Source organism: Enhydra lutris, unplaced genomic scaffold, assembly GCF_002288905.1.
Source record: "Enhydra lutris kenyoni isolate GAN:26980312 unplaced genomic scaffold, ASM228890v2 scaffoldscaffold12, whole genome shotgun sequence".
NCBI classification, from domain to species: domain Eukaryota; kingdom Metazoa; phylum Chordata; class Mammalia; order Carnivora; family Mustelidae; genus Enhydra; species Enhydra lutris.
Window position 1 is genome coordinate 15,269,697 of NW_019154096.1, and position 25,619 is coordinate 15,295,315.

General features: G+C 39.2%; 1 protein-coding gene across 1 annotated transcript in view; it reads right to left on the reverse strand.

Annotated features, from left to right (window-relative positions):
* LOC111144687 (ankyrin 3) overlaps positions 1-25,619 on the reverse strand; it is a 334,097-nt gene that overhangs the window by 210,302 nt on the left and 98,176 nt on the right. The window contains exons 2-6 of the mRNA XM_022499108.1: positions 14,025-14,126; positions 13,256-13,354; positions 12,948-13,046; positions 5,166-5,264; positions 394-579 (exon numbers count right to left, since the gene is read on the reverse strand). Coding sequence (XP_022354816.1) covers positions 394-579; positions 5,166-5,264; positions 12,948-13,046; positions 13,256-13,354; positions 14,025-14,126 — 585 coding nt within the window. The remainder of the gene's footprint in view (positions 1-393; positions 580-5,165; positions 5,265-12,947; positions 13,047-13,255; positions 13,355-14,024; positions 14,127-25,619) is intronic.

Genomic DNA, 25,619 nt, shown 5'->3' on the forward strand with positions numbered 1-25,619 from the left:
CCGATCAAAGGTTGGTTTGCGCACATTGTTGCTAGCGTTTTGTAATTTTCCGCCCTGGTGTTTGAGCTGAAGAGTTAGATACATTCAAAATATACGTTAGAAGGAAGGAAAAACCAGGTGCCTATAGATTGACCTTGGACGCGGCCTCCCTGTTAGATTGACCTTGGACGCAGCCTCCCTGTTAACATGCATGGGGCGGCATCCACAGCTACCTCCTAGCTTGCAATGCTACCGGGGCTGCAGCTTCCGTTGGCTGACTTGGACACGCATTGTCATTCCTCCCAGTGAGGTTAAGGGTTCGGTGTGAGCTTGCCAAAAGGGAGACTGGCCATTCTTAGAGCGTGGGTGCTTAACAGGAGAGCGCGTGACCAGCTCCCCTCCTTTGCGCCTTACCTTCGACTCCACGTCTGCATTGTTGTCATTCTGCAGCAGCAGGGCCGCGGCCTTCGTGTCGTCTTTTCGGGCGGCAATATGAAGAGCTGGAAGACGCACTTTTCCTTTAGTGTCATTTTCTAGCAGGAGGGAAACTACTTGATCATGACCTTGTTGCAAAGCTACCGCCAACGGTGTGAAGCCATCCTGCAAATAAATGGATGGGTCAAGATCACCCCTAGCGTTCTTTTTGATTAACAAATAAGAATGCGACCAAGTGACCAATTTTTGTTCAGGGCTGTTAAAGCTACCCTGTTCAAGTAGACAGATATGTGAAAAGATTATATGTGTGTGTGTGTGTGTGTGTATACACACATACATATATGTCTTTTATATATATGTCTATATATATGTATAGTCTATAAATGTTTATGTTTATATATTTACCAAAGCAGAAAATAATAAAAAAAATTTGTAACAAGTTTACGGATTTTTTTTTCCCATTCAAAAGTAATACACATTAATTGGGTGAATTTTGAAAATATATAGAAGTACCACATAAAGAGGAAAAAGATACCATAATTTCAATATCCAGAAAATAATCGCAGTGAAGACAATAATATTTCAGGTTAAATCCAGGCAAATTTTCCAAACGATCTTATTCAAGTAAGCTATAAGAACTTCCCCTGATATCTCAAAACTGGGGGAGAGGCCTGTCTGCCTCCTCACTGTGCCTTGTTGACTAACATGTATCTGGTGGTCAGTCTGTATATGTTAATTGATGAACCACAGTAACTGCTGTTTTAAAAAAGTTCTTTATGAAACGCTCTTGGATTCTCTGCCCAACGAAGGGAGAAGACACAGGGATCATGCAAAACAGGACTAGAATAAACAGAGATATACACTCAGGTCTGTACACTTTGAGTCTTCCCACTGTATTGCCCTGGGACTTGACGAGAAGACAGCTACCGATTTCACTGTGGTTAAGTAATTTGTGGATGATCTAGAGTTGCTGACAGTGGAACCAAGAGCACAGAATAGAAAATCCTAAGACTGGCTCAAATTTGAATTCTTCTATACTTTTATTGTCATGCACTCAAAAGAACATTTATACGTTGTTTTTATTAGAGAACTGGCAAGAAAGTTACTTACTTTATTTGGTCGTGATATTTTATATTGGTAAGCCTTGTGCTACAAGTAGAGGGCTACTTCCAGTGGAGGTGTGTTCATACAGGAGAAAGAGAAAACCTAGTGAGTTGCACACTAATGTCTTGTTGGTGTGCCTAAAAGATCACCTTCATCATTCTTTTTATTGCTAGAAAACCAGACAAAGACTCCTACCACTTTTTTGACAGAATGCATTTCGATGTATTTATATTTAAGGATGTGCAAAATATTAGCTCCAAATCCAAAGGGACAATATTGCCCAAATTCTTCTCATATAAATCCTTTTCCTGAAGTCTCCTTATTAACTGTAGTGTGTAAACTATTTCTACCCTGACTTCTATACTCACGCCATGTCCCCCACCCTGCAATGTCTTCTTCCTCACGCTACATATACAAATTCCGTCTACTCTTCATGCTTTGAGATCCTGCCGAAGTTCCAACTGCCCTTTCACCTTTTCCAAGGACACCCAAAAGAGGGAAAGGATGATCATTAACATAGCTAGAAGGACTTTCCCTGCAGCCTTAAGAAAGATAAGAAAGGCTAGATACAACCAAGACATTACCAAAAGAACATCACAGGTTTACACTCCAGGGCATAAATTTTGAATGCAATTTAATGTTATGAGAAAAGTAATCTACATAACTGTGTAAATATATGACTTCATTTTCATAAAGATAAATACGTATGTTGTGTACATACACCAAAAGGTCTTAACGAATAAACAAAATGTTATCCCTGGGAAAATTAACAGTGGCTTTTCTTTTAGCTTTTCACTGTACTTTCTCGTTTATGTAATCTATTACTTTTACAAAGCAAAAGAAAAATACATGTGTTAAAGGATAGAATGGTACAAGGAAAATTGTGTGCTAAGAGTGAACGTGGCATCTCATTTTTTTAAAACGTGGACAAAATCTAAGGGGTAAAAATTACAGCCCACTTCTGGTTCTGGCTGTATTTTCTGCCAATATGAACTTTTCAACTCATAGGGCCTTATGCATAAAGGCCCTATGCAAACTACTTTGCACCAGAAAATACACTGCAACAGAGACCATCAGCGCCCACAAGAATGTGCTTCTTGCAATAAGCCAATTAAAGAGACAAAGATAACAGCTCTAAGGTGTCAATAGCTAAAATTAATAGCTCCTGATTTGGGGTCCAAACCTAGTTTAAACAGTTTTGTTCTCTCTGTGCAGTTATTCTTTTTTTTTTTTTTTTTTAAGATTTTATTTATTTATTTATTTATTTATTTGACAGACAGAGATCACAAGTAGGCAGAGAGGCAGGCAGAGAGAGAGAGAGGAGGAAGCAGGCTCCCTGCTGAGCAGAGAGCCCGACTCGGGGCTCGATCCCAGGACCCTGGGATCATGACCTGAGCCGAAGGCAGAGGCTTTAACCCACTGAGCCACCTAGGTGCCCCTCTCTGTGCAGTTATTCTTAAAAGAAAAAATACATGGGGCGCCTGGTGGCTCAGTTGGTTAAGCAACCAGCTCTTGATTTCGGCTCAGGTCATGATCCTAGGGTCCTGAGATTCAGGCCCGCGCGTCAGGAGCTGCGCTCAGCGGGGAATGTGCCTGAGATTCTCTCCCTCCGCTGCTCCCCCTGCCTGTCTGTTCTCTCTAAAATAAATAAATAAATCTTAAAAAAAAAAAAAAAAAAGAGGAAATCTACAAGCCCAAGGGAAATATGACAGAAGCCCTTGAGAACCTCCACCCCTTGTGCAGAATCTGGCACACAATAGAGACTTAGTAATTACTTGTGGGGGTAAATGAACAAATACTTTTACCTCATGTTTCAGAATCTTAATTAGTACAAGAAGGAAAAAAAAATATATATATATATAAATATATAAAAGACAGTATATAAATACAGAAAGGTTATAAAAACCACAATCATGCCAAAGACTTATTAGTAAGCTGGACTCAACGTCTGCTCCTAAAGAAGAGAGACTTAGTGATCTGTACATCACAGTCTAAAAAGAATAGTACCTTTTCCTTCACAGGCCAAAGAAGCACTATGAAATCACTTTCATTGGGATATTTATATTATTTAGTATTTCTATCCAAAAATGGGAATGGATTTTTCTCTCATCTGTCAAGTAAGCATTGCTCTATGCCTACCAGATGCGTGTTCTTTTCTTATTTACCAGTAGTTACTTCTTACCTACCCTTACGACTATTACAAAAACAATATTCTCATGATAAAAATCTTCGACAGTATGGAAGGGTATAAAGTAAAAAGTATATCTCTCTCCCGCTGCTCAGAATAAACCACTGAGAACAATACATTATGATTTTCATCAATCAGTGCCTATAGTTTGGCCTCATTTTTGGTAATGCTGAATAGCATTTTATTGTGTGAGTATCGCAATATTATCAAACAGGTTTCCTACTGGTGCATATCTAGGTTCATCCCGGTTCTTAAAAAATTGTTCGTACTAATCCTGTTGATGAACTTCCCGTATCCCCCTCTATCACATCTGTAATATAAATTCTTGGAAGCAGAATTGCTAAGTAAAACAGTACATAAACACTACCTTTTGATAGTTATTGCTAAATGTTTTGCAAAAGTGTTAGAAGCAATGATCGACTTTACCAACACTGTAGGAAAGTTCCCATTTCTTCTACTCTTCAAATTCTTTTCCTCATCTCCTAGGCGAAAGACTGGATCTCATTTTTAAACTGATTAATAAATTAATATTTCTTTGACTATGAGTGAGGATGTGATATTTTCATACATTTATGGTCATTTGTATTTCTTTTTGTGCGAACTGCCTCTTCATTTATTTAGTGGCTTCTCCAGAGGGCATGATCTCAAAACCTAGGTGAAGTTATGCAATTCCTCTATCATGATTTTTCTTGTGCCATTTGGAAAACATGTCAGAATTTAAGAGGAGCAGTATTATCACAGAGATAATCCTTCATCTGTTTTCATTATTTTGTTAAAAATAGAGAATACTCAAATGTTGATCTTTTAATATTAGCAATAGATTTCTAGTGATACACTTCACAAGGGAGCACAATCTTCCATCCAGTTTAGTTTAAAAAATAAAAACTGCATTATGTAGGACAGTCCCAAATGACTTCAGTAACTTTTTATTCTAAAACAACTCTTCTATTCAAGACTATAAAAATCTCTTCACTACCATGTTTACCCAACCCTTAAAAGCATATAATAGTTTTGTTGAAAAGTGTGAATTAAATCTAGTTAACTGAAATATGTAAATTCAATCATTATAATTACACTAACGTATTTGGAAAAAAAGGGATTTCAAACTTGTCTTACTACAAACATATTTCAAAACAGTTGTTGCCTTTGAGGCAAAATTATAATAGATGGAAAAGTGTTCTAAAGCAAATACATAGATATTAAACAAATAGCTCAACTATAAGGTAGAGACAGGCATTTAAGAGCAGAAAGGGTTATCTATGCAATGGAAGATTCTTTAAAGATTGAAAATTGACTTTCTAGTGTATTTCATAAACATTGAAGAATCCTCACTAGGACTGTATGTCTATGACTGTAACTAAAACTATAGTGGGACAGAGTCTCCATGTTTTAACTCCAGGCTTACAAAATGCCCTGCAAACATGTAAACTTACCCACAGAAAGAACCAACATGTCTTACCTCTGTGGCTAGGCTCTGGCTCGCACCATTGTCAAGAAGAAACTTCACAACTTCCAAGTGGTTTTCCTGGGCTGCCATATACAATGGCGTGAAACCATTCTGCAAAAGAGAAATGAAATGTTTGTCTGTGGCTTTATTATAGCACCAATCTAGTTTTCCATGGTGCTGATATTATATGTTCTAGAAAATGCTTGTGTATAATAATTTTAATGATACTTTCATGCAGAGATTCATTTTTATTAGAAAGCCTAAGCAGGACAGTTTAAGCAGAATTTATAATGCAGAATTATAGTTCATAATTTATAACTTGAGCGTAGCTCATAGTTAATAGTGTATATTTCACACCAATAGATCCACTTTAAATAAATAGATACATTTGTTTAATCATCAGCCTCTTACTGAGTGCCTACCAGGAGTAAAGAAGTTTCCTAGATGATAAGAGGATATGAAGAAAAATACATTTGGTCATGTCCCAGTGAGGTTCTTTACCCCACGCCAATAATTACCTATTTTTTTTTTTAAAGATTTTTTATTTATTTATTTGACAGAGAGAGATCACAAGCAGGCAGAGAGACAGGCAGAGAGAGAGGAGGAAGCAGGCTCTCTGCTGAGCAGAGAGCCCGATGCGGGGCTCGATCCCAGGACCCTGAGATCATGACCTGAGCCGAAGGCAGTGGCTTAACCCGCTGAGCCACCCAGGCGCCCCATAATTACCTATTTTTAATAAAAGATGTATACTTTCACATAAAATTAAGTTTCTGGAATAGTTCCTAATTTGGAAGGAATTTATATTAATTTCAAATAGCTTCAAATTCATCCAGGTGAGGTGGCTTGGAGCAAAGAACACCAATATGTTAAAGGGTATATACTTCAGTTTCAAAATAGAATTCAATTAATAATTTATTTTTTGTAAGTTTCCTGCCTTGCATTTTTTTTTGCAAACACATGGTATTTTCATGTTCAGAATACATACACACATGTATCCATAAATACATATATGTATACACATACTTTCTATACATGTGTATTTATGTCTCTCTGAAATGTGGCCAGCTGCCCAAATACCAGGATTCAAATACATGAATGTGTACACTGCATCTTAAGCTTTTTATTAAAATATGTTGCAGGGGCACCTATGTGGCGGCTCAGTCCATTAAGCCTCTGTCTTCGGCTCAGGTCATGATCCCAAGGTCCTGGGATCGAGCCCCACAATGGGCTCCCTGTTCCTTGGGAACATCTCCCTCTCCATCTCCCTCTGCTTGGGCTCTCTCTCTCAAGTAAATAAAATCTTCAAAAAAAAATATGTTGCATATGTGTGATTGCTCTCTAGAACAATTTATTTCACATCTATGAAATATTTTCATATGTTGCCTATATGTAGTATTTTAAAATCTTATTGCAAAACATATACATCAAAACATATTTTTCAAATTATAGCAAATTTTCTTTGAATAAATTTTTCAGAATACAGTTCCATTTAACTGAATGTTCTGGAAATTTTATTGTATACATTATATAACTGGACAGAATAAAAGTAAATATATTCTTAATAAAATGTACCAAATATTACTCAAACTTTTGTGATTCAGAAGGTTTAGGTTCATCGTTATAAATACCATTTACTATATGATTACCTTACTTATTTATAATTCAGCCTCTGGAGACACATTTTTTTGGCTTTCAGCAAAGAATTTAAAAGTCAGTTAAAAAGATCCTTGAGCTGATAAAAGTGAAGTCACGTAACAAATCTGCCATACTTTATGCATCAGAGAGTTCCTCTATTCTGCTTACTCAATTTTACACATAATTGTAACAAGCTACGTTATCCAGTTGCAAAGCTCAAAATTACAGACACGAAATTAGAGGAAGGAGAATATGACACAGCATTCGAGCTACTTCCCTTTAAATTAGCCACCTACTAACATCACTGAAGTTCGTCATTATTCTGTTCTACCATGAAAGGTTTTATCAACAATAAACACAGAACATGGAATAATTGTGACACAATGTGTGTGTACATATGTGTGTGTGTGTACATATGTGTGTGTGTGTGCATGTTTGTGTGTATGTGCCCGGCATGCTTCATCTCCGTCACTCTGCCCAGACCTGTGAGGAAAACTGACAGGTAGTTTAGGATTACCCTTACATAGCTATTTTTTCATTTCCTTAATTTGACCAAAATGGAAGATCATTTTATCCTTGGTTGAGTTAAATATCCTTTAAAAACCAAAATAAGAGAAAGGGAAAAAAAAAAAACCTGTTAAAAATACTAAGAAGAGAAAGAAAAAAACCAGGGTAGATTTTGTGATAGTTCAGGATCTGTCTTTCCTCATCAGCTGAAATTTCTAGATGGAAGGTTCAGATTTTAGGAGCAAAGTTCTTCAGAAAAATTTTGAAAATGGATGTTATTCTCTCAACTTCAGGACAGGGTTTTGCTGTAGTTGACGATTACCTAAGGACCACTAGTCTACCCACAAGTATCTGGATTCTGGCCCGATGGAGGTAGGCTGTTCTTGAGTTTACCTTCCAGAACCAAACTTTTCATGACCCAGGAAGATAATCCAAAACCAGGTACTGAGGTTTAGAAGATGCTGTTCTTACAGACCTGGAGCTTCCAAAGAGTGATTCTTAAGAATCACAACTTTTAAATCATCCCACATGCCCTTTCCACAACAGCAGAGTGTGAACCGTGTGGGACTGGAATTACTCAAAAAGAATATGTCGATAAGGATCACAACAAGATTGAGCCCTGTAATTCATGGTTTTCCACAATCACTTCTCTCTCTCTCTCTCTCTCTCTTTTTTTTTTTTTTTTTTTGAGTGCTTGCCATTGTCATTTTTGGAATGGTCACATTCTTTTACACTTTTTCATTTTTATAAATTTTTATTGATATATAATTCACATACTGTAAAACTCACCCATTTAAAGTGTACAATTTAGTGGGTTTTAGTATATTCACAAACTTGGGCAACCATCCCCACTATCTAATTCCAGAACATTTTCATCATTGCAAAAAGGAACTCTGTACCATTAGTATTCACTCCCATTCACCCCTCCCTGAGGCCTCTGGCAATCAGTCATCTCCCTTCTATCTCTATGGATTTGCCTCTTCCGAACATTTCGTATAAATGGAATCACACAATATATGGTATGATATATTGATATATATTGAATGCTGTTGAATGGTCCCATTTTATTTCTGCTGTTCATAGAGATAGAATGTTTCTGGTGTTTTTGTTTTTTCCTCTATAATGGAAATTTCCATTTTATAGGGGGTATGTATAGGCTTGTGTGTTGATTTTGTTTTGTTTCAGTTTGGGTCACCAAGCATCTATTTCCCCTTCTGGCAATATTGTTCCAATTTTCTTTAAGGGACCTACCTCTTCCCCTGAAATGCAGGTAGTGTATGTCTTGGCCATCTTTGAGACAAATTAGCCTGCCCTTCTTCAACCACAGAGTGGGCATAGGTGCAAGAAATCTCCTGTTTGCTTTTCCAGGTCTACTCTCTAGCTTTCTCAATTCTGTTTTCTGAGAAATCCCTCCTTCCCGCCTCTTGAGCTGGTCTGTAAAGACCACATTGAAGGGCCACTTTACCGCGTAGCTGATGATTACTCTCTCACCCCAACTATCTAGTTTTCAAAGCTTTCCATAAGGTTTCTTTAGCTTTCTATTCTATGTATTCTCCATGTAATTTCAATAAATTCCCTTTTCCGTTCACGTTAGTGTTTATTGTTTTAATCCCAATACCACTAACTAATACAAATCTCATCTATCAAGAAGGGATCAACATAGCATGAGAACACGTAGAACACATATGCACTATTTAGTTATGGTTCTAGCGAGTAATTACGAGCATCCTTTGGGAAGACTGAATAAAAATATTACCATTACTCCCTTGTACAGAGAGGCTTAAAGCACCAATAATTCAATGTGTTGTCACTGCACAACCTACGGCTGAAATGATTTTTTGTAAAAGAGCATCTGGATTGGGAGAATGGTCCAATTTTAGAAAGAATGTTATTTTTCTTTGAAGAGAAAAAAAGTACACCACTGTTTTTTTAAAAAATTAATTTCCTAATTTAGGAAATTTCCAAAACAAAGAGCTGGCCAAAATGGAACATATGGGTGCCCAATTTACATTTTTTTTTTCCTGTAGCAACAATAGATTTAATTTTCAAAAGGCAGAACAGCTCAAGATTGAGAAAGTATGCTCTTTGATACCTGATTTTATCCATTATCTTCAACACCTTCTGCTCGGAACATTTATTACGGTGTTATCAAAGGCATACAAAGATGCAGACCTATAATTTTACAGATCATACAGAAGCATGCTGCCTAATATCCACACAAATAAAATAAAATAGAAAGCCCTCCTGTTATTCCATTTAAGTAAGGGCTGACATTTCATTCATGTACTTTTATTATCCATCCTAGGTTCCTACAGGCAGCCTGTGCACATCATAATTGCTCTTCTGAATTTAAACTATAAGGGCAGGGGACGGATCTGCGCTGACTAACATCTGATATTGATTTTTATGACTGTTGGTTAGAAAATATTTGTGCTATGAAGTCAAAAGACAGAGAGGCTCTATCATACCTATTATCTGATTTCATGAAAATCTGACCTCCCCACCAAGAAAATATTGAAAAACACAGAAAGACCAAGGAGGCACTGGTTTTATCAAAGGGTCTTGTCCTTTCTGAAACAGATCCACAGAAACTCAGTCCTTGTTTCGCCCTTGGATGGAGATGGGTGGGGACTGAGTAGATGGGGATTGGTGGTGGGAGGAGGACCTCCACTTTGTCTTTCCATGCATTTTGGTGGTAGAACCCTGTGAATATATTACCTATTTAGAATTTAAAAACACACAATACAAAAAAAACACAAAAACCCAAAGGGTCTTGTCTTTGTTCATACTATTATGAAAACTTATCCATTTAGAATACTTTGATAGTTATGGTAAAATATTATTGGAAATAGACTTTGCTTCTTGATAAACAAGAATATTTACAGAATAAAGACAGAAGGAGAAAAGTGAAGGCTGTCATCTGATGGGGCAGTTTGAGATTTTCCAATTGCAAACACTAGTAATCCTTATTGCCGTATTTAGTACAAAGTATGAAGGACTTAATCATAGTAGAGTTCTTTATAATCACAATTTAATTATCTAACCTAATTTCTTTCTCAAGGTAGGCCTAAATCATCTCTGGAATGTTAAGTAATATAAGAAAGAGTTAACTAACTTATTAAGACATAAGACCAAGGCAATGTCAAAAATTAAAGTAACATCTTAAAAATTCTTAGCTTATAGATCCTCAGTTTATAAGATCAGAACTTGATATCGTCCAATTCCATTTTCATTTTCAAGATAAGGAGAACTTTTATGCTTAAGGAAGATGAGGGACTCTCTTTACACTAGTTTTGTTGGCTACTACGTATTACCCATTTGGTTAAAACTTCACTCAGACAGGGATGCTGTCTTTCTTGAAGATTAGTACTCTTGTGATGTTTTCTGTGCTGACGCCTAAACGGAATTTAATCTCACGGCATTATTGCTTATCGTTTCTTTGTAAAAGCTCCTATTGAAAAGCTACTACCAGGAGTTATCATGGAAACCCCAGTGTGCTGCCCGGGCATCTTGTTACTTCTTCTGTGCACGGGATGATGAAGCTCAGTAGGCACATGGGGGCACGTGTCCAGACGAGGGGGTGCTCTACTACAAACTGTGGGGGCACGACATGCCAAGCACAGCTGCAGGGAACAGGGAATTCCGCAGCCCATGTTCTTCTCCGTCACTTCATCATCACTAGGGAATGTGTATAAATTGAAATTTGATTTCAATTGTGGATTCTCTCCGACATCGTCAAGGAGGTTTAAAATTATGGCAGCTCTAAACGTCAGTCAAGAATGTGTGAAATGTTTAAAAGAAGGAGGTTTATTTCTTCTCCCTTGGGGAGATAAAGGAAATGAAAATGGATTAAAGAGTTCTCGCACTCTCTCAGAGCTTAACACTTTTACTTTCCAGTAAAAAGATGTTTTAAAAGCACGATGCTTTGCTTATTATAGTCGGCTTGTCTGTATCTCTCTCAATGGACTATACTTGTCAATATTCAATTTGGTATCATTCCCTTCTGGAAAAGCATCATCACTCCGAGAGAATCAGCATAAGTGGACCACGTCTCAGAGGTCCAACCACAAGGAACTAGAAAAGAATCAGATCCGACATACAAGAAATCACACGTCTGGAAGCGCAGTGCGGTTGCTCCTCCATGACCCTGATATATAACAGCATCAGCACCACGTTCCTATGGCGTGGCAACCATGGAGGAAGTCACCCCAATGCCACAGACCCATAAAATATAGGAGGCTCCTGTTAGCCAAAGATAATCAGTACTGAAGATGATTGTGGAAATCGAGTACACTTAAAACTGGAAATCAAAAGGGCCGAGTAAATAATGAAAAAGGTTAGACTGAGACTTTCTTCTAAAAGACAAAACTAGAAACCATAAAAGCAAGTTTAGGAGTTAACAAAATATTGGTTATAATTGGAATTCCTGTATGAGTTCTCACAATGAACAAAGACTAAACCAAAAAGGATTTCTGCAGAGGAACGTGTAATTTTTCTGACAGAATTCTATGACAGTTTGATGTCCTTCACTTTTTATTCTCACAGCATAAGTAAACAGACAGCCTTTTTACAAATGGATTTGCTAACCAAAGACCTCACCTATTTATTTATTTATTTATTGGTCATTTAATCTTTTGACTTTCAACTCATTCTCATTTGAAACACTTACCAGGAAATCATCCTAATTCTTCACACATTGCTAGAAAACCACAACCTACAGCTTAGTTGTGAAGCCAGGGTTCCCCAGCACCCTCCCTCTAACTTTAGGCTATCCTGTGTCTTTCGCAAAACTTGCGGTTTTGTTCTGCAATCCATTTGTTCAGTATCCAACTGCCTGGGGTGCAGACGGACAAACAGGAGGAGTACATGAAGGCATCCACTGAGAAAGAACGCTTGAGTAAGGACCAGTTCTAAAAATGGTCAGGTTCTTAGCAGTTATTTCTGTGTTATGATGATGTTTGCTTTCCTATACAACCTCATTTCTGCGGGGAGTGCAATAATGAAAAATTCGGATTATGAGGACCGATCTTTAAACTTATTTTAAAGTAAATTCTCTTACACTGAAAGCCTACCAAACCATAATCTATTGGTGTTCTTTTTAGAACTTCATGCAAGACTCGGAGCACATAGAACGTCCTACTGAATGTATGATTAGCATATATCCAAATGAAAGAATCTGGAAATTTTAGTTTGGGGAATTTTAAAGTTTATTCTGTTTTTTTCTTTTAATCTGTTTCAGGAAACAACGGTGAGGCCTTAGTTACTAAACGGGAATTAAGCAGCGTCTTCCCTTTTTCAACTAGATAAAGCACTGAAACATAATGGACCTATAAGAGGCATTTCCTCATTTATAGGCATTTTCATCTCCTTTGTAAGTTAATGGGTACTGAGATTGGACCTGAGCTAGCATAATAAAGTGTATAAGACTGCATTACAGACAGTCCCCAAACATTTATGTCTATGACTACCAGCCCAATTTCAAAGATGGATGACTTTAAAAAATCTCTTTCACATGTAACAGAACATATATGAATTAAAATAATTTGCAACAATGTAGCTATTCACTGAATTGTATTCTTAGAGGATACAGGACTTGACCCAAAAAACATCTGTAAGTTACAACACTTATTGGCAATAGAGTTGTAGGTTTACCTGAGATTGTGCATTGACATTGGCTCCATTTGTAACCAAGACCTTTACCACCTCTGCTTGCCCGGCCAAAGATGCTATATGCAAGGCTGTGTTTCCTTTCTGTAAAATGAAAAGATACATCAATTCACCCTCTTTATTTCTCTGTTTTAACATTTTATAAAATATGGAATCCCTCTATGTTTATAAGTTTCCCAAAGAGAACGTGGTTGGCAAGTATCTCATGAGATGCTTGCCCTGATTCTTTTGAGGGCTGAATCCTCATTGAATCTGTCAAGTGACACAAAAAGTATTCAATAGGGGATACTGACCTTCGTAGCCGCATCCACATTGGCTTCTCTCTGTAGCAGTTCAGAAACAACTTCTACATGGCCTTCTTTGGAAGCAAGATGGAGAGCGTTCAACCCATTCTGATTAAGAGTGAAGGGAAAGCTTTACTTAGCATGTTGAGAATAGAGCAGCAAACAGTCTACGTAGAACTCTTAAGATCATATCCCACCAACAATCACTTGTATGTGTGCAGTGTAGAAACTTGAATTACGAATAAAGGTACTTAAAAGTCAGGTGGGTTGTTCCGGTATCATTAGTTACTAATTTTAGGAATTATTAAAGGATGCCTACCTACATTTCTAAATGCTTCGTTAACAAAGCAGAGTCATTTGAAAATCTAAGCTGATGACACTTAACCAACTGAACAAACAAACAAAACAAAACAAAACAACAAAATAACAGGGGCGCCTGGGTGGCTCAGTTGTTAAGCAGCTGCCTTCCGCTCAGGTCATGATCCCAGGGTTCTGGGATCAGGCCCCGGGTCGGGCTCCCTGCTCAGAGAGAATCCTGCTTCTCCCTCTCCCACCCCCCCCTGCTTGTGTTCCCTCTCTCACTGTGTCTCTCTCTGTCAAATAAATAAAACCTTTAAAAAACAAACAAAAACAAAACCAAACCAAAAAAACCAAACGCTAAACTGGTAAAAAGAGAGAGTCTTGGCAATAACTAATGAAGGATTCAAGGAGTTTCACACAGTCTGGATGTTTAAAATCTTCAGTAAAAAATTAAATAGCATCAATAACCACAACTAACCTGATTGCAAATGTTGATGTCAACCCCATTTTTTATGTAGTCAAGGGCCTTTTCTAGGTGTCCAGCTCGAGCTGCTCTTAAGTAACTGGCATTGGCATCAGACTGAAATAAAAAAGAAAGACATTCTGATGAAAAACAAAACTCACAGAATGTTAGAACTATTCAACTTACAGTCCAAACTAAAAGAAAGATTTTTAAATTGAACCATTCTATTTCTAACACAAAAATACTCTTAAAGGTCTTTTAAAGTCACTAGGGAAAGGACAAATTCTTGAAAAGTTGCTTTCAAGTATATCAAGTTACCCCTTATGTGATGTCCTGATTCTGAGCCGAAAGAGAAAATTCCTCATACTATGTAGGCACTTTAAATCAACATACAATTCCTAGAGAGTAAAGAGAAACCCCATAACTTCCTAGTAGTCTCATTATGAAAATCTCACTGTTTTATTTTGTCAGAAACTTCACATCTATCCCATTCTTTCACATTAAACTATTACAACCAATTTTTCGATTCATAGCTTCACCAATACATTTAACATTGTTATACTAGTTTAAGAGGAATTTGGAGGATGTTCTCTTGGATTTTCCTACAGCACATAGCGATGCGCTGGAACATTGAATGTATCTGAAAGGCATCTATAAATGTCTACCCAAATTATGAAGCACACTTCCCATATATTTTCAAGTAAGCTAAGGCCGCCACCTGAGTATTAGCAGGAGCAAATAAATAAATGCATATGAATTTAAAAACAACAAAAACCAAATCTGCGATACATTCACCAAAAGCTTACAACTCTGCCTTTCTGCTAAACTCTAGTACCCAAGATTATGGGGTTGAAACCACCTACTAGTGAAGTCTTTAAAAGAAAGACAGTGAGAGGAAAAACTTCAAAGACAGATCTGCACAATTTGGAAAGGAGTCCTGCTCCGTATAGAACACCATAGAAGCAGGTTTCCAAAAGGAGAGCCAAAACCATCTCATCACTGGTTATCAAAGCAATCATGCAGGGTATGGCTTAAATAACAGAGGAGAGTGTCTTCTGTCAGCCATTTGGCAAATACCTTTGAAGGCCCTGTTCACAGGCCACCTCATCTGGAAAGCCTTCCCAGACCTCCCGGGCAGAGATGCGTTGCTCGGTGCTCCCAGAGCATTAATTTCATCAAGACCTCTTGGTATTTCTCACATAGGCATTAGAGTTTTGGGTTTACCTGTCCTTCTTCCTCCCTAAATTGTAAGCCCCTTAAGAACAAGCAGAGGCAGATCAAGGGGTAGACAACTGGAAAGCGGACAAGACGCCAATCTTTGAGGAATGCTAATTCATCCCTGGAAATGTAATTGAGCTGAAGGAAATCCCATCTCTCAGAAGTGTCTTTGGTTCTGGTTGGGCCAATTTAGTTAGGATTCGACTTGCTCAGGTCCTCAAAGGAGAGCCCACCATCTCTACAATGTCCATCCTTCTCATGTATGCCTCTCTGAAGGAGTATCCCTTTTCCTCGAAAACAGGCCTTCCCAATCTCAGCACTACTGGCATTTCTTTTTTAAGATTTTACTTTATTTTAAGTAATCTCTACACCCAACGTGGGGCTCGAACCCACAACCCAGAGATCAAGAGTCACATGTTCCATGGAGTAAGCCAGTTGGGAGCCCCTACTGGCATTTTGATTCAGGTAATTCTTTGATGTGGGAGATGCTCCTGTTCAGTGTCAATGTTTACTAGCATTCCTGGCCTTTACCAACTATCCCCTAGTGCGACTAGTAAAAATGTATCCTCAGTTGCCAAATTTCTCTTGCCGGCAGGGGAGGGAGGGACTTCTCCACTGAGAACCACTGCTCTGAATGAGGGGTTAGCTAATTTATTTACAGATTATAGGGTTCATAGGCTTCACTCTTTGGCCTGAGTTACCACATGCCTAGACTTACCACAAGGCAGTGACTACAGTGTAACATTCATCTTTCTGTTTTCCCTGCAATTAGAAGCATCCTGGCCCATTAGCAGGTGCTTAAAAATGTTTTGTGAATGAATGAACCAATAAATAAGTAAATTGTGTGGAAGTAACTATATTAATTAAAATATCGCCTGCAACAATACAGGAAGGTTTCTTCACAATAACAGCAGCTATTTCAATGGAGAAGCTGCTAGAATACCAAGCTGACTGCCAGAAATGATAAAGGAAGCCACTGAGTCAGGTATCTGGGAACACATGCAGCTGTTGCCAAAATAAAACTGGGACTGGAGTCAAGCATGCAAATCATTTAATCAGAGCTTCAAATCAGACAAAGGACAAACCGAAGTTTCCAGGAATTTTAAGAAAAATGAAATACGATTTTTAAAGAGGCTCACTACTTCGAGATGGTTAGGGGTTTTTTTTTGTTTGTTTGTTTGCTTGTTTGTTTTCTTTTTGGGTTTTTTCTTGGTCTCGTTTAAAGTTCAGTTAGAAATAAATTAGCTAAGCAAGGATGGCTCATTGTACCATAAAACATCATCTCCTTTGTGCCTGCTCAATGACTTATCAGTGAATTTGCCCAGAAGGGCTCTGATACCATTCTGGGAACAAATGACATCAGTCCGTCTGGATATTTCAACCGCCAGAGATAACAACTGTGAGTAAAGCATCCCCACTTCTGACTTAAAGTGCATAAAAACAGCAGCTAAAGAAGTTCAAATAGAGGTATCATGATTCAAGGAAAGCCTCTGCATTCATTCCACATCTGAGAAGTTTGGTGATTGTATATACTGTCCATTTACCTCTCAGAATTTTACCACCAGACTCCCTAAAGCAAAGCCAAATACAAACAACATAAGCCACATTTTCTAATTCAGTGGTTCTCTACCTACTTGGAGTTCAGATTCTTTTGAGATTAACAAAAATTACAAGGAAATATTTTTCCTTTAACAGCTGCACATGGACACATCCATACACCAAATCTGCACATACACATCAAATCTGCAGGCACACACATAATTTGCACACTAACGTCATGTGGTTCAGGATTGCCAAGCCTTCTCATGGATTCATGTTTAAGAACACCTACTCTAATGATGAAGGGCTTTCTGATAGATACCTTCACCATATCTATTTCACCCAGTGACCCTGGTACCAGATAATCCTCTGAGGTAGGTAGTTTACCACCTGAGAACTTTAAGAACAAGAGAAAAAACAAAACTTGTTTTTCTTCACTTTTCTCAGCCCTCTGTTACATACAGGCATGCTTAACACATGGATACATAATAATCAGCCACTTTATACTTCAAAGAAAGAGTATGCAGGGAGAAACAGGGAGGAAAATATAAAAAAGCAAGAGGAGGAACATGAAATCTGCCTAGAAGAAAAATGACGTCTTAGGAAGTGAAGTTATTCATGGCTACAGAAAAGGAGCCAAGAAGATCCTCCATTTATTATCAACCACCAGCAAGCAATGCAGCCACATCTTCCTTCCACGAACATTTGTTGAATACTGATGGTGCGCTAGGCGTGCTGACATCTGGGTGCGCGGCGGCAAATGCAACAGAGCGGCACAAATGAAGACTCACTTGCTTTTCACCTCAGTCTTAAGCTTTTCCAAATCATGTTGCCTAGGTAGCAGAGAAATAATGGATTCTTCACTATTTTTTTTTTTCAAATTTTGTCCACAGTACCTTTACAATGTTCTTTATTTCCTTAATGCTAAAATACATATAAGATTTTGTATTTGGCTCAATATCAGTGTATTGCATCTCTTAGCTGTCATTTCCTCAGAAACTAAGGAGTTACTCTTACAACAGGCTACAGCCTGCTTTTTCATCTTAAATGTTCTATCATAACAATGCCCCAGGCCAGTTGTAGACACAGCACTACAGAAGGACATCAGGTCTCCTGAGAAGCTGAGCTCTGCCACATGAAAAGTCCTACAGAGGAGGTCACCTTAAGGAGTCAACTGACATAAAATGAATGCAAGCAGATTGGTCAGCATTTTTTTCACCTAGATGACCAAAATCTGAAAGAAGCAACTGGAAAATGATAATATCTTCATCACCACTTCATGTCTTGTCTACTTAGTCATTTTACTAGACAGGAAAGAAATATGAACCACGGATGTTTTTCAAGAAAACAGCTTCAAGGATAGAGTCAAGCATTATAATGAATTAACCTAATAACTCAGCATTCCCACCAATACTGGAATATTGATATTATTCAGCAGAAAGCAGTGATTGGAATGAATAAGCATTTCCCAAATCCCAACCTCAGTAACCTCAGTAATAAGCCAACACTTCATAACTCTGACTACATGCTAGACACTGTTGTGTACTTATAATAACTTCATTATATTAGTCACTTAATATTCTATATATTAATTGCATGAGTCCTTATATTAAGTTAGCCCTTATAATATTTCCATGAAGTAGTGCAGTGAGTTAAACAGTGTCTCCCCAAAATTCATGTCCACTTGCAAACTCAGACCATAAACATTATTTGGACATAGGATCTTTGCAGATAAAATTAGCTAAGATGAGGTCAGACTGTATTCAAATGGGCCCTAAATACAATGACTGATGTCTTTGGAAGAAGAAAAGATATATACGTATAATGTCATTATGTTGTACACCTCAAACTAATATAATGTTACATGTCAACTATACCTCAAAAAAAAAGAAAAGAAGAGGAGACACACAAATACATAATAGAGAACATGTAAAGATGCAGGAAGAGACTGGAAGTAAGTTGACAATAAGATAAACAATGCCAGGAGCCACCAGAAGCTGGAAGAGTCAAAGAAGAATAACACACCACAGCCTTTGGAGGGAGTAGGGCCCTGTGGACACTCGATTTTGGACTTCTGGTCTCCAGAACTGTCAGTCAATTCATTTCTATTGTTGTAAGTCACCAGGTTTGTGGTGGTTTGCTACGGTGGCCCTAAGTACCATTACTAGCTCCATTTTACAGATGAGGAAAAGCAATAGAAAGAACACCTGATTTCCCCAGGGACACACAGCTTATGAATGGCAGGAATGCAAACCCAGATAGTCTGACTCCAGAATGCAAGCTGTTTATCACTACTTTAAGAAAAAGCTTAAGGTACCTGGGTGGCTCAGTCAGTTGAGTGTCCAGTTCTTGGATTTCTGCCCAGGTCATGATCTCAGGGTCCTGGGATAGAGCCCCGCCCGCGCTCCAGCCTGCTTAAGATTCTCTCTCCATCTCCCTCTGCCCCTCGAGCACCCTCGCGAGCATGCATGTGTGCACCCTCAATCTCTCTCAAGAAATGGGGGGGCTTAATAAGTGTTTGCTTAGTAAGTGTTTGCTCCATAGTTTATGCTTGGAGACTCTCGGTTCACTCGTTCATTCATCTTCCATCCATCCATCAGTCCATTCAACCACTAAATTAACCATGTAAGTACTTTCAGGTACAACAAACATTACCAAGAACATTTAACACATCAGCCACTGTAACTAGGTACTAATATTAGAGATATGAATCATAAATTCCTTTGATTCTCTTACTTTGATCTGAAGATCCCCAAATTTCCTAGCCACTCAGGTATACAACTTTGGTGTGAACCTTTTAACTGAGGTATAATTGACATATCACATTAGTTTCAGGCATATGAGGCAATGACTTGATATTTATATATATTGTAAAGGGATCACCACAATAGTCTAGTTAAGAGTGGTCTCCATACACAGCTACAGATCATGTGTGTGTGCCTGTGTGAGGAAATGAGAGGTGTGAATCCTTGATTGTTTCTTCTTCATTGTCTCCCACAGACTCTCTTCCAGAAAATGATGTGTATGCTTTCTATCAAATATTCTGTCTCCAGGAGGCTTTTATAGCTTTTATTTCCCCATAAAAAGTATTTATCAGGGCACCTGGGTGGCTCAGTTGGTTAAGCATCTGACTCTGATTTCAGCTCAGGTCATGATCTCAGGATTGTGAAATGGAGCCCTGAGTGGGGACCACGTTGAGCAGGAGGTCTACTTGAGATTCTCTCTCTCCCTCTGCACCCCCCCCCCAACTCTTTCTCTAAAAACAAAAATTTTTTTAAAAAGTACTTATCATAATGTGTATCATACATACAAAAGAATGCACGAAGCATATATCAACAGTTTAGAGAATAATGAAAGAAACGCCAGCACGCCCAGTAAGCTCAAGAATGAAATTTACAAGCAGCTCTACGAACTTCCCATCAGTCCTTCCTTGACCAGCTCTCCAAAGGCATCCTCTGCTCCATTTAATCATTCTCACAACTTTCCTCATAGTTTTCACATCTATGTAAACCTCTCTAACCTAAATACTATGTAGCTGACTGTCTGTAGGAGGAATCATACATTTGGACCCTTCTGTGACATGCCTCCTTTGTGTGCTGTTCTGTTTCTTGGAATCCTCCATGCTGACACGGGTAACTGCAGTCCATTTATCACGGAGGCTGCAGAGGATTCCATTACGTGATTGTAACACAATCTATTTATCCACTGTGGAGGTGATGAATGTTTGAGTTGTTTCCAGTTTGGGTCTCCTACGAAGTGTGCTGCCGTGAACATTCTGGACCCAGTCCCGGTGCACACAGGCAAGGATTTTTAAGGCATATACCTAGTATCGTAAATGCTGTGTCATTTGGTATGCACTAACTCAACTTTATTAGTTAAAGGCAAACTGTTTTTCAAAGTGATTATACCAGGTTATACTTTCTATGGTTGTGATTATTGATCATTTCATATTCCTTAGCAATTAATCTTTGGGGATTCTTTCAGGCCTGGGTTAATGATGCCACACTCTGAAAAGGACTTTATGATTGCTCCTTCCCGTTGCCTCGAGGCACTAGCAACCCAAGATTATTTTTAAAATAAATGTTTGGGGCACCTGGGTGGCTCAGTGGGTTAAAGCCTCTGCCTTCGGCTCAGGTCATGATCCCAGGTTCCTGGGATCGAACCCCACATCGGGCTCTCTGCTCAGTGGGGAGCCTGCTCCCTCCTCTCTCTCTCTGCCTGCCTCTCTGCCTACTTGTGATCTGTCAAAAAAATAAATAAAAATCTTTAAAAAAAAATAAATGCTTGCCTTGAGCGTTTTTTGCCTTTGTTTTAAAAGACCACATAGATAAATTTAGACTTCCAACTGGTATGGATAGGAGGGATTCCTTGTGGTTACAAATTCTCAGGAAAGATTTCCCCTCCCTTCTAGGTGGTGATAAATTAAGACAGGGAAATTTTTGCTACACTTTATATGGAGTCGGTTTGTTTCCTATCCACCTTTATATTGGGAGACAAACTCTTTGGGGCCCAGTTTATTAGGGGATCTCTTATTAAACTGTGCACTTTGGGCATGTTCGAAGCTTTATCTTCTGTGCCCTGTGTTTATGCAGACAAGTGAAACTGGTTCTTGCTTTCATGTCATTTTACCTCTATAGAGCCCTTACATTTTTGTGCCAGCTTACAAATACATTTCAAAGGACTTACTTTTATCATTATTCTAACATCTTAGCTTTCCTTACAGCTGGAAATACGCTTAGTATTTTTTTTTTAGATTTTATTTATTTATTAGAGTGATAGAGAGCACTAGCAGGGAGAGCAGCAGGCAGAGGGAGAGGGAGAAGCAGGCCCTCCACTGAGCAGGGAGCCTGATGCGGGCTCGATCCCAGGACTCTGGGATTATGACCTGAGCCAAAGGCAGAGGCTTAACCGACTGAGCCACCCAGGTGCCCCCACTTAACATTTTTTCCCCATTCATCCTGCTCTAATTGCTCAGTTCAGAATCTAGCCCTTGTTGCCCAGATCATTCTAAAAACCTCTAGGAGGTTGTAGTCAGAACACGCCCCCTAGTTGAATATTCCAGAAGCGCTGAACACCGTTGAGGAGCCACTGAGGATTCTGAGAAAATCATGACAAACGACTCCAATTAAGAGACTTCACTAAGCATTTTATGTATGTAATTTTTATACATGCATTTTTACTGTTTAGTTCTTAAAAATTCAGTCAGGACAGGCAACTTCATGAAGGTGAAAAACTAAGTTTTTAAAAGTAAGTGGCTTGCCCTAGGTCACACAGCTAATAAGTAAGCAGTCAGGACTGAAAGCCATTACTGCTTGAGAAAAGCCCAAACTCTCCCCTCTACGCCAGTGGTTCTGTATGGCCCTAGGAGTCAAAAATCCTGAGATCAAGAGTGAGGCCGATTTCCTTATGCCTGTCTACAGTTTCATCCCAGGTAGATGCACTGTTATCTGCTTTATCTGTTGATGTTTGAGGGCATGCTTCATTTGTAAGAATGCTTCTGCTCTTAAACCACAATATTCAATTGCTCTGGGATGGTCTGGGAGGCCCTTTAAAACCCGAGGCAAACAAACACTTCCAGACTGAACTAAAAACATGCATGCTGATCCTGAAGGCAATCTAGACAGCTTTTTATCCCCCAAGGGGATTATTATTTGTAGACAGGCCCCATAATTTCCTGGCACTGTGACATCAGGCAGCGCATCCCTTTGCCAGTAATGCTGACCACCAGCCCTCGGAGCCCCTCCCCCATTAACAGACTCAGCAGCACAATCCTAGGCCCAGCTCCAATGTCACTTCACCTGTGCAATCCTCCTCCACAAACACCACACGATCCCCCTCTCGGGGCTCCTATAGCACTTGGTCTGTTCTGCTCGGGTACAAGCTGTTTATCAAGATGGACTGTAATCTCTTGTAGGGCTGGTCCTCGTCTTATTCAGGGCTGCATTCTACATAACAGAATCCCAGTAAATGCTGAATGAAGAAATGTTGACCCTTGTATGGACCAATGCTCCAACTACTCCCTGAGGAGCAAACACCTACAGCAACTTAACTCGGAACCCAAACCGTCTGCTCTTTCTATCTCTCCATTTCATCCAAGAAAGGTTAAGGGTCTAGTGACAGACTTGGGTTCTTCTGCACTTGAAGAGATGATAAAGGGGGCAGTGCTCAGCGGGTCTGAGATTACTATGGTTCCCTACTTCACCTTGGGCAGAGCACCGATTTCTGCGATGCTTGCTGGGATCACCTGCGGAGCAATGTTATTTTAGTGATACCTGTCAGAAGGTTCGTGCAGGTGAGGCCTGCAATCTACTGTACTTTGTGACTCAGAAGACACTGAAGTGCTCTGGTATCTAAGAACATGGTCTCATGGCCAACAACGATTGGACACCTATAATCTGTGGGGCATTTTCCATAGATTGCCCAAATTCCTCTCACAGGGATGGGAAGTCTGCGTTACCATCATCTACATTTACAGATCAGAAAGTCAGGTTAGGTAACTTACCCAAGGGCATTTTTCTAGAAACCGGCAGAGGCAAGATTCGAATTCGTGTCTCCCTGGTTTTAGAACTCTGCCCTTAATCCCCACTCTTTCAGGCTTCCTTGGCTACATGCTCCAGAGTAATATAAAAGAGGAAGAAGAACGTACATTCGTTGAGTAAAGAAGGAAAGAAAGAGCAAGAACATTTACTTAGAGTCATCAGAGTGACGGGTACTCTGCTAGGTTTTTTTAGGGTCCTGCTGGAGTGTAGTCATTGTTCTTCTAACTGACATCTGTCCCTCACCCTTCCTTTTGTCAACATAGGATGGTGCCGGAATACAGACGCCCCCGCTCCGACTGGTAATCAGTTGTGGTTTTCTTCCCACATGTTTATGCCAGTGGTCCTGGTTGTTGTAATTATGTAATTTAATTATGTACTATTTAAAGTATAAAATAGTGCAGAAACAGGATATTTTTTATGAAAACTAAATTAAATGCTTTGGAAAGACTTATTAGAAAGAAGTTTCCTAAAAATATTCCTGCTGAATCAGATATGAATGGGATGACGGTAAGAGACTAAAATAAAAACCAGAAAAATCCAGAAAGATTCTGTACTCACATTACTTCACCAATTGCTTTAATCTCAAGCTTTCCTTCGAAGAGACTGAAACTGGAACTCCTAGAAAGAGCATTTATGGTATAGAAGGCCAAAGAGAGTAACAGTCAGGGCATTCATGCTCAGAGAAAAGCCTTCATCTTTATATACACTTTGGGAAAATGGATGTATTTTTCTGTGACTTAGGGCAACACTCAGATATTTATGAAATATACGTACCTTTTAGTATTCCTGACTGATAGTTACTTTTTTAAGTTAACCAAATAACTACTGATACAAGTTTTGCTGAATAAAAGGCCTTCTGTTAATCATGCTTTCGACTTCTCAAGAAGTTAATTTCAAGAGGGTTCTAAGACACTTTTAATAAAGCTTCTAATAACCCCCTCCAGAAGCATCATCTGCGGGGTGGGCAGATCTAACAGAACTGTTGCCTGGCCATGCCTCAGAAAATATGGCCCAGGAAGAGCACTGATGTTATGATCTTCTTACACTGGATGCGCTGATTCAGGCGTGAATGGCAGCACCAGCTGCATCTACACAGACACGTCAGAAAATGGGTAAATCTGTTTACTTAAACCCACATTCTTAACTTCACTGTGGGCTTGTGCTAAAAGTGAAATCACAAGTCTGGGTCTTCAAGGAATCAACATTGTATCTCTCCTGAGCAGTAAAACAGATCCTCAAAGTGGCTACTGCATTTACTCCATCACCAGGACTGGGAGTTCATAGTCCACACAGGGTTCAACATCTGGCAGCTCAGCAGTGATGTCCACTTGGCCTCGACTCTGAGGATACAGTTACTGCTTTCAGTGATCGTACAGTCTGGCCGTGCAGGCTGGAGCCGGCATGTGGGATGAGATTTTATGGTAGCAGAACCTACAGAAGAGGATGAAGTCCACAGACGCTACTGAGAAAAGCCATTTCTACATACTGAATATGGCTGAACGGCTAAGAGGAGGAGAGGCAGGAATTCTAGAAGGGCTCCAGTAAGGGGGGAAAAGAAGAAAGGAGGAGCCCCTGGGTGGCTCAGTCAGTTAAGCATCTTTCTTCAGCTCAGGTCCTGATCCCAAATATGGAGCTCCCCACTCAGCCAGAAGGAAGCCTGCTTCTTCCTCTCCCTCTGACCATCTCCCTGGCTGGTGCTCTCGCTCTCTCTCAAATGAATAAATAAAATAGAAGAAGAAGAAGAAGAAGGAGAAGAAGGAGAAGGAGAAGAAGGAGAAGAAGGAGAAGAAGGAGAAGAAGGAGAAGAAGGAGAAGGGAGAAGAAGGGAGAAGGAGAAGAAGAAGAAGAAGAAGAAGAAGAAGAAGAAGAAGAAGAAGAAGAAAGGAAAAGTGAGCAGAGATATAGAAATGGCAAGGTTTCAGGAATGGCAAATAAGCAATTTCTACCGGAAAGGGGAGGCCCCTGGAGAGAATGGTAAAGGAGGGGTTCCTAGAAGATTTGGAATGGCACGTAAATCTGACCTAACTTCATCATAAAGATATCAGTAGCCAGAGAAGGGTTTTGCAGAATGGGAAGAAATCATTAGATCTATATTTTAGCCCAATTAATTGACAGCAGAATCATGTTGGAGAAAATGGAGACAAAAGGAGCTGTGGACCAATGCTTGTCAATTTATGACACCTCAAAGATCTCCAGGGGAAGATTTAAACAAATAAACAGACAAACAAATCAGACACTCAGGCCCCTATCCCCAAGAGGTTCCAGTGGTCTGAGATGGGACATTTTAATAGCTCAAATGAATCTAATGTGCAAC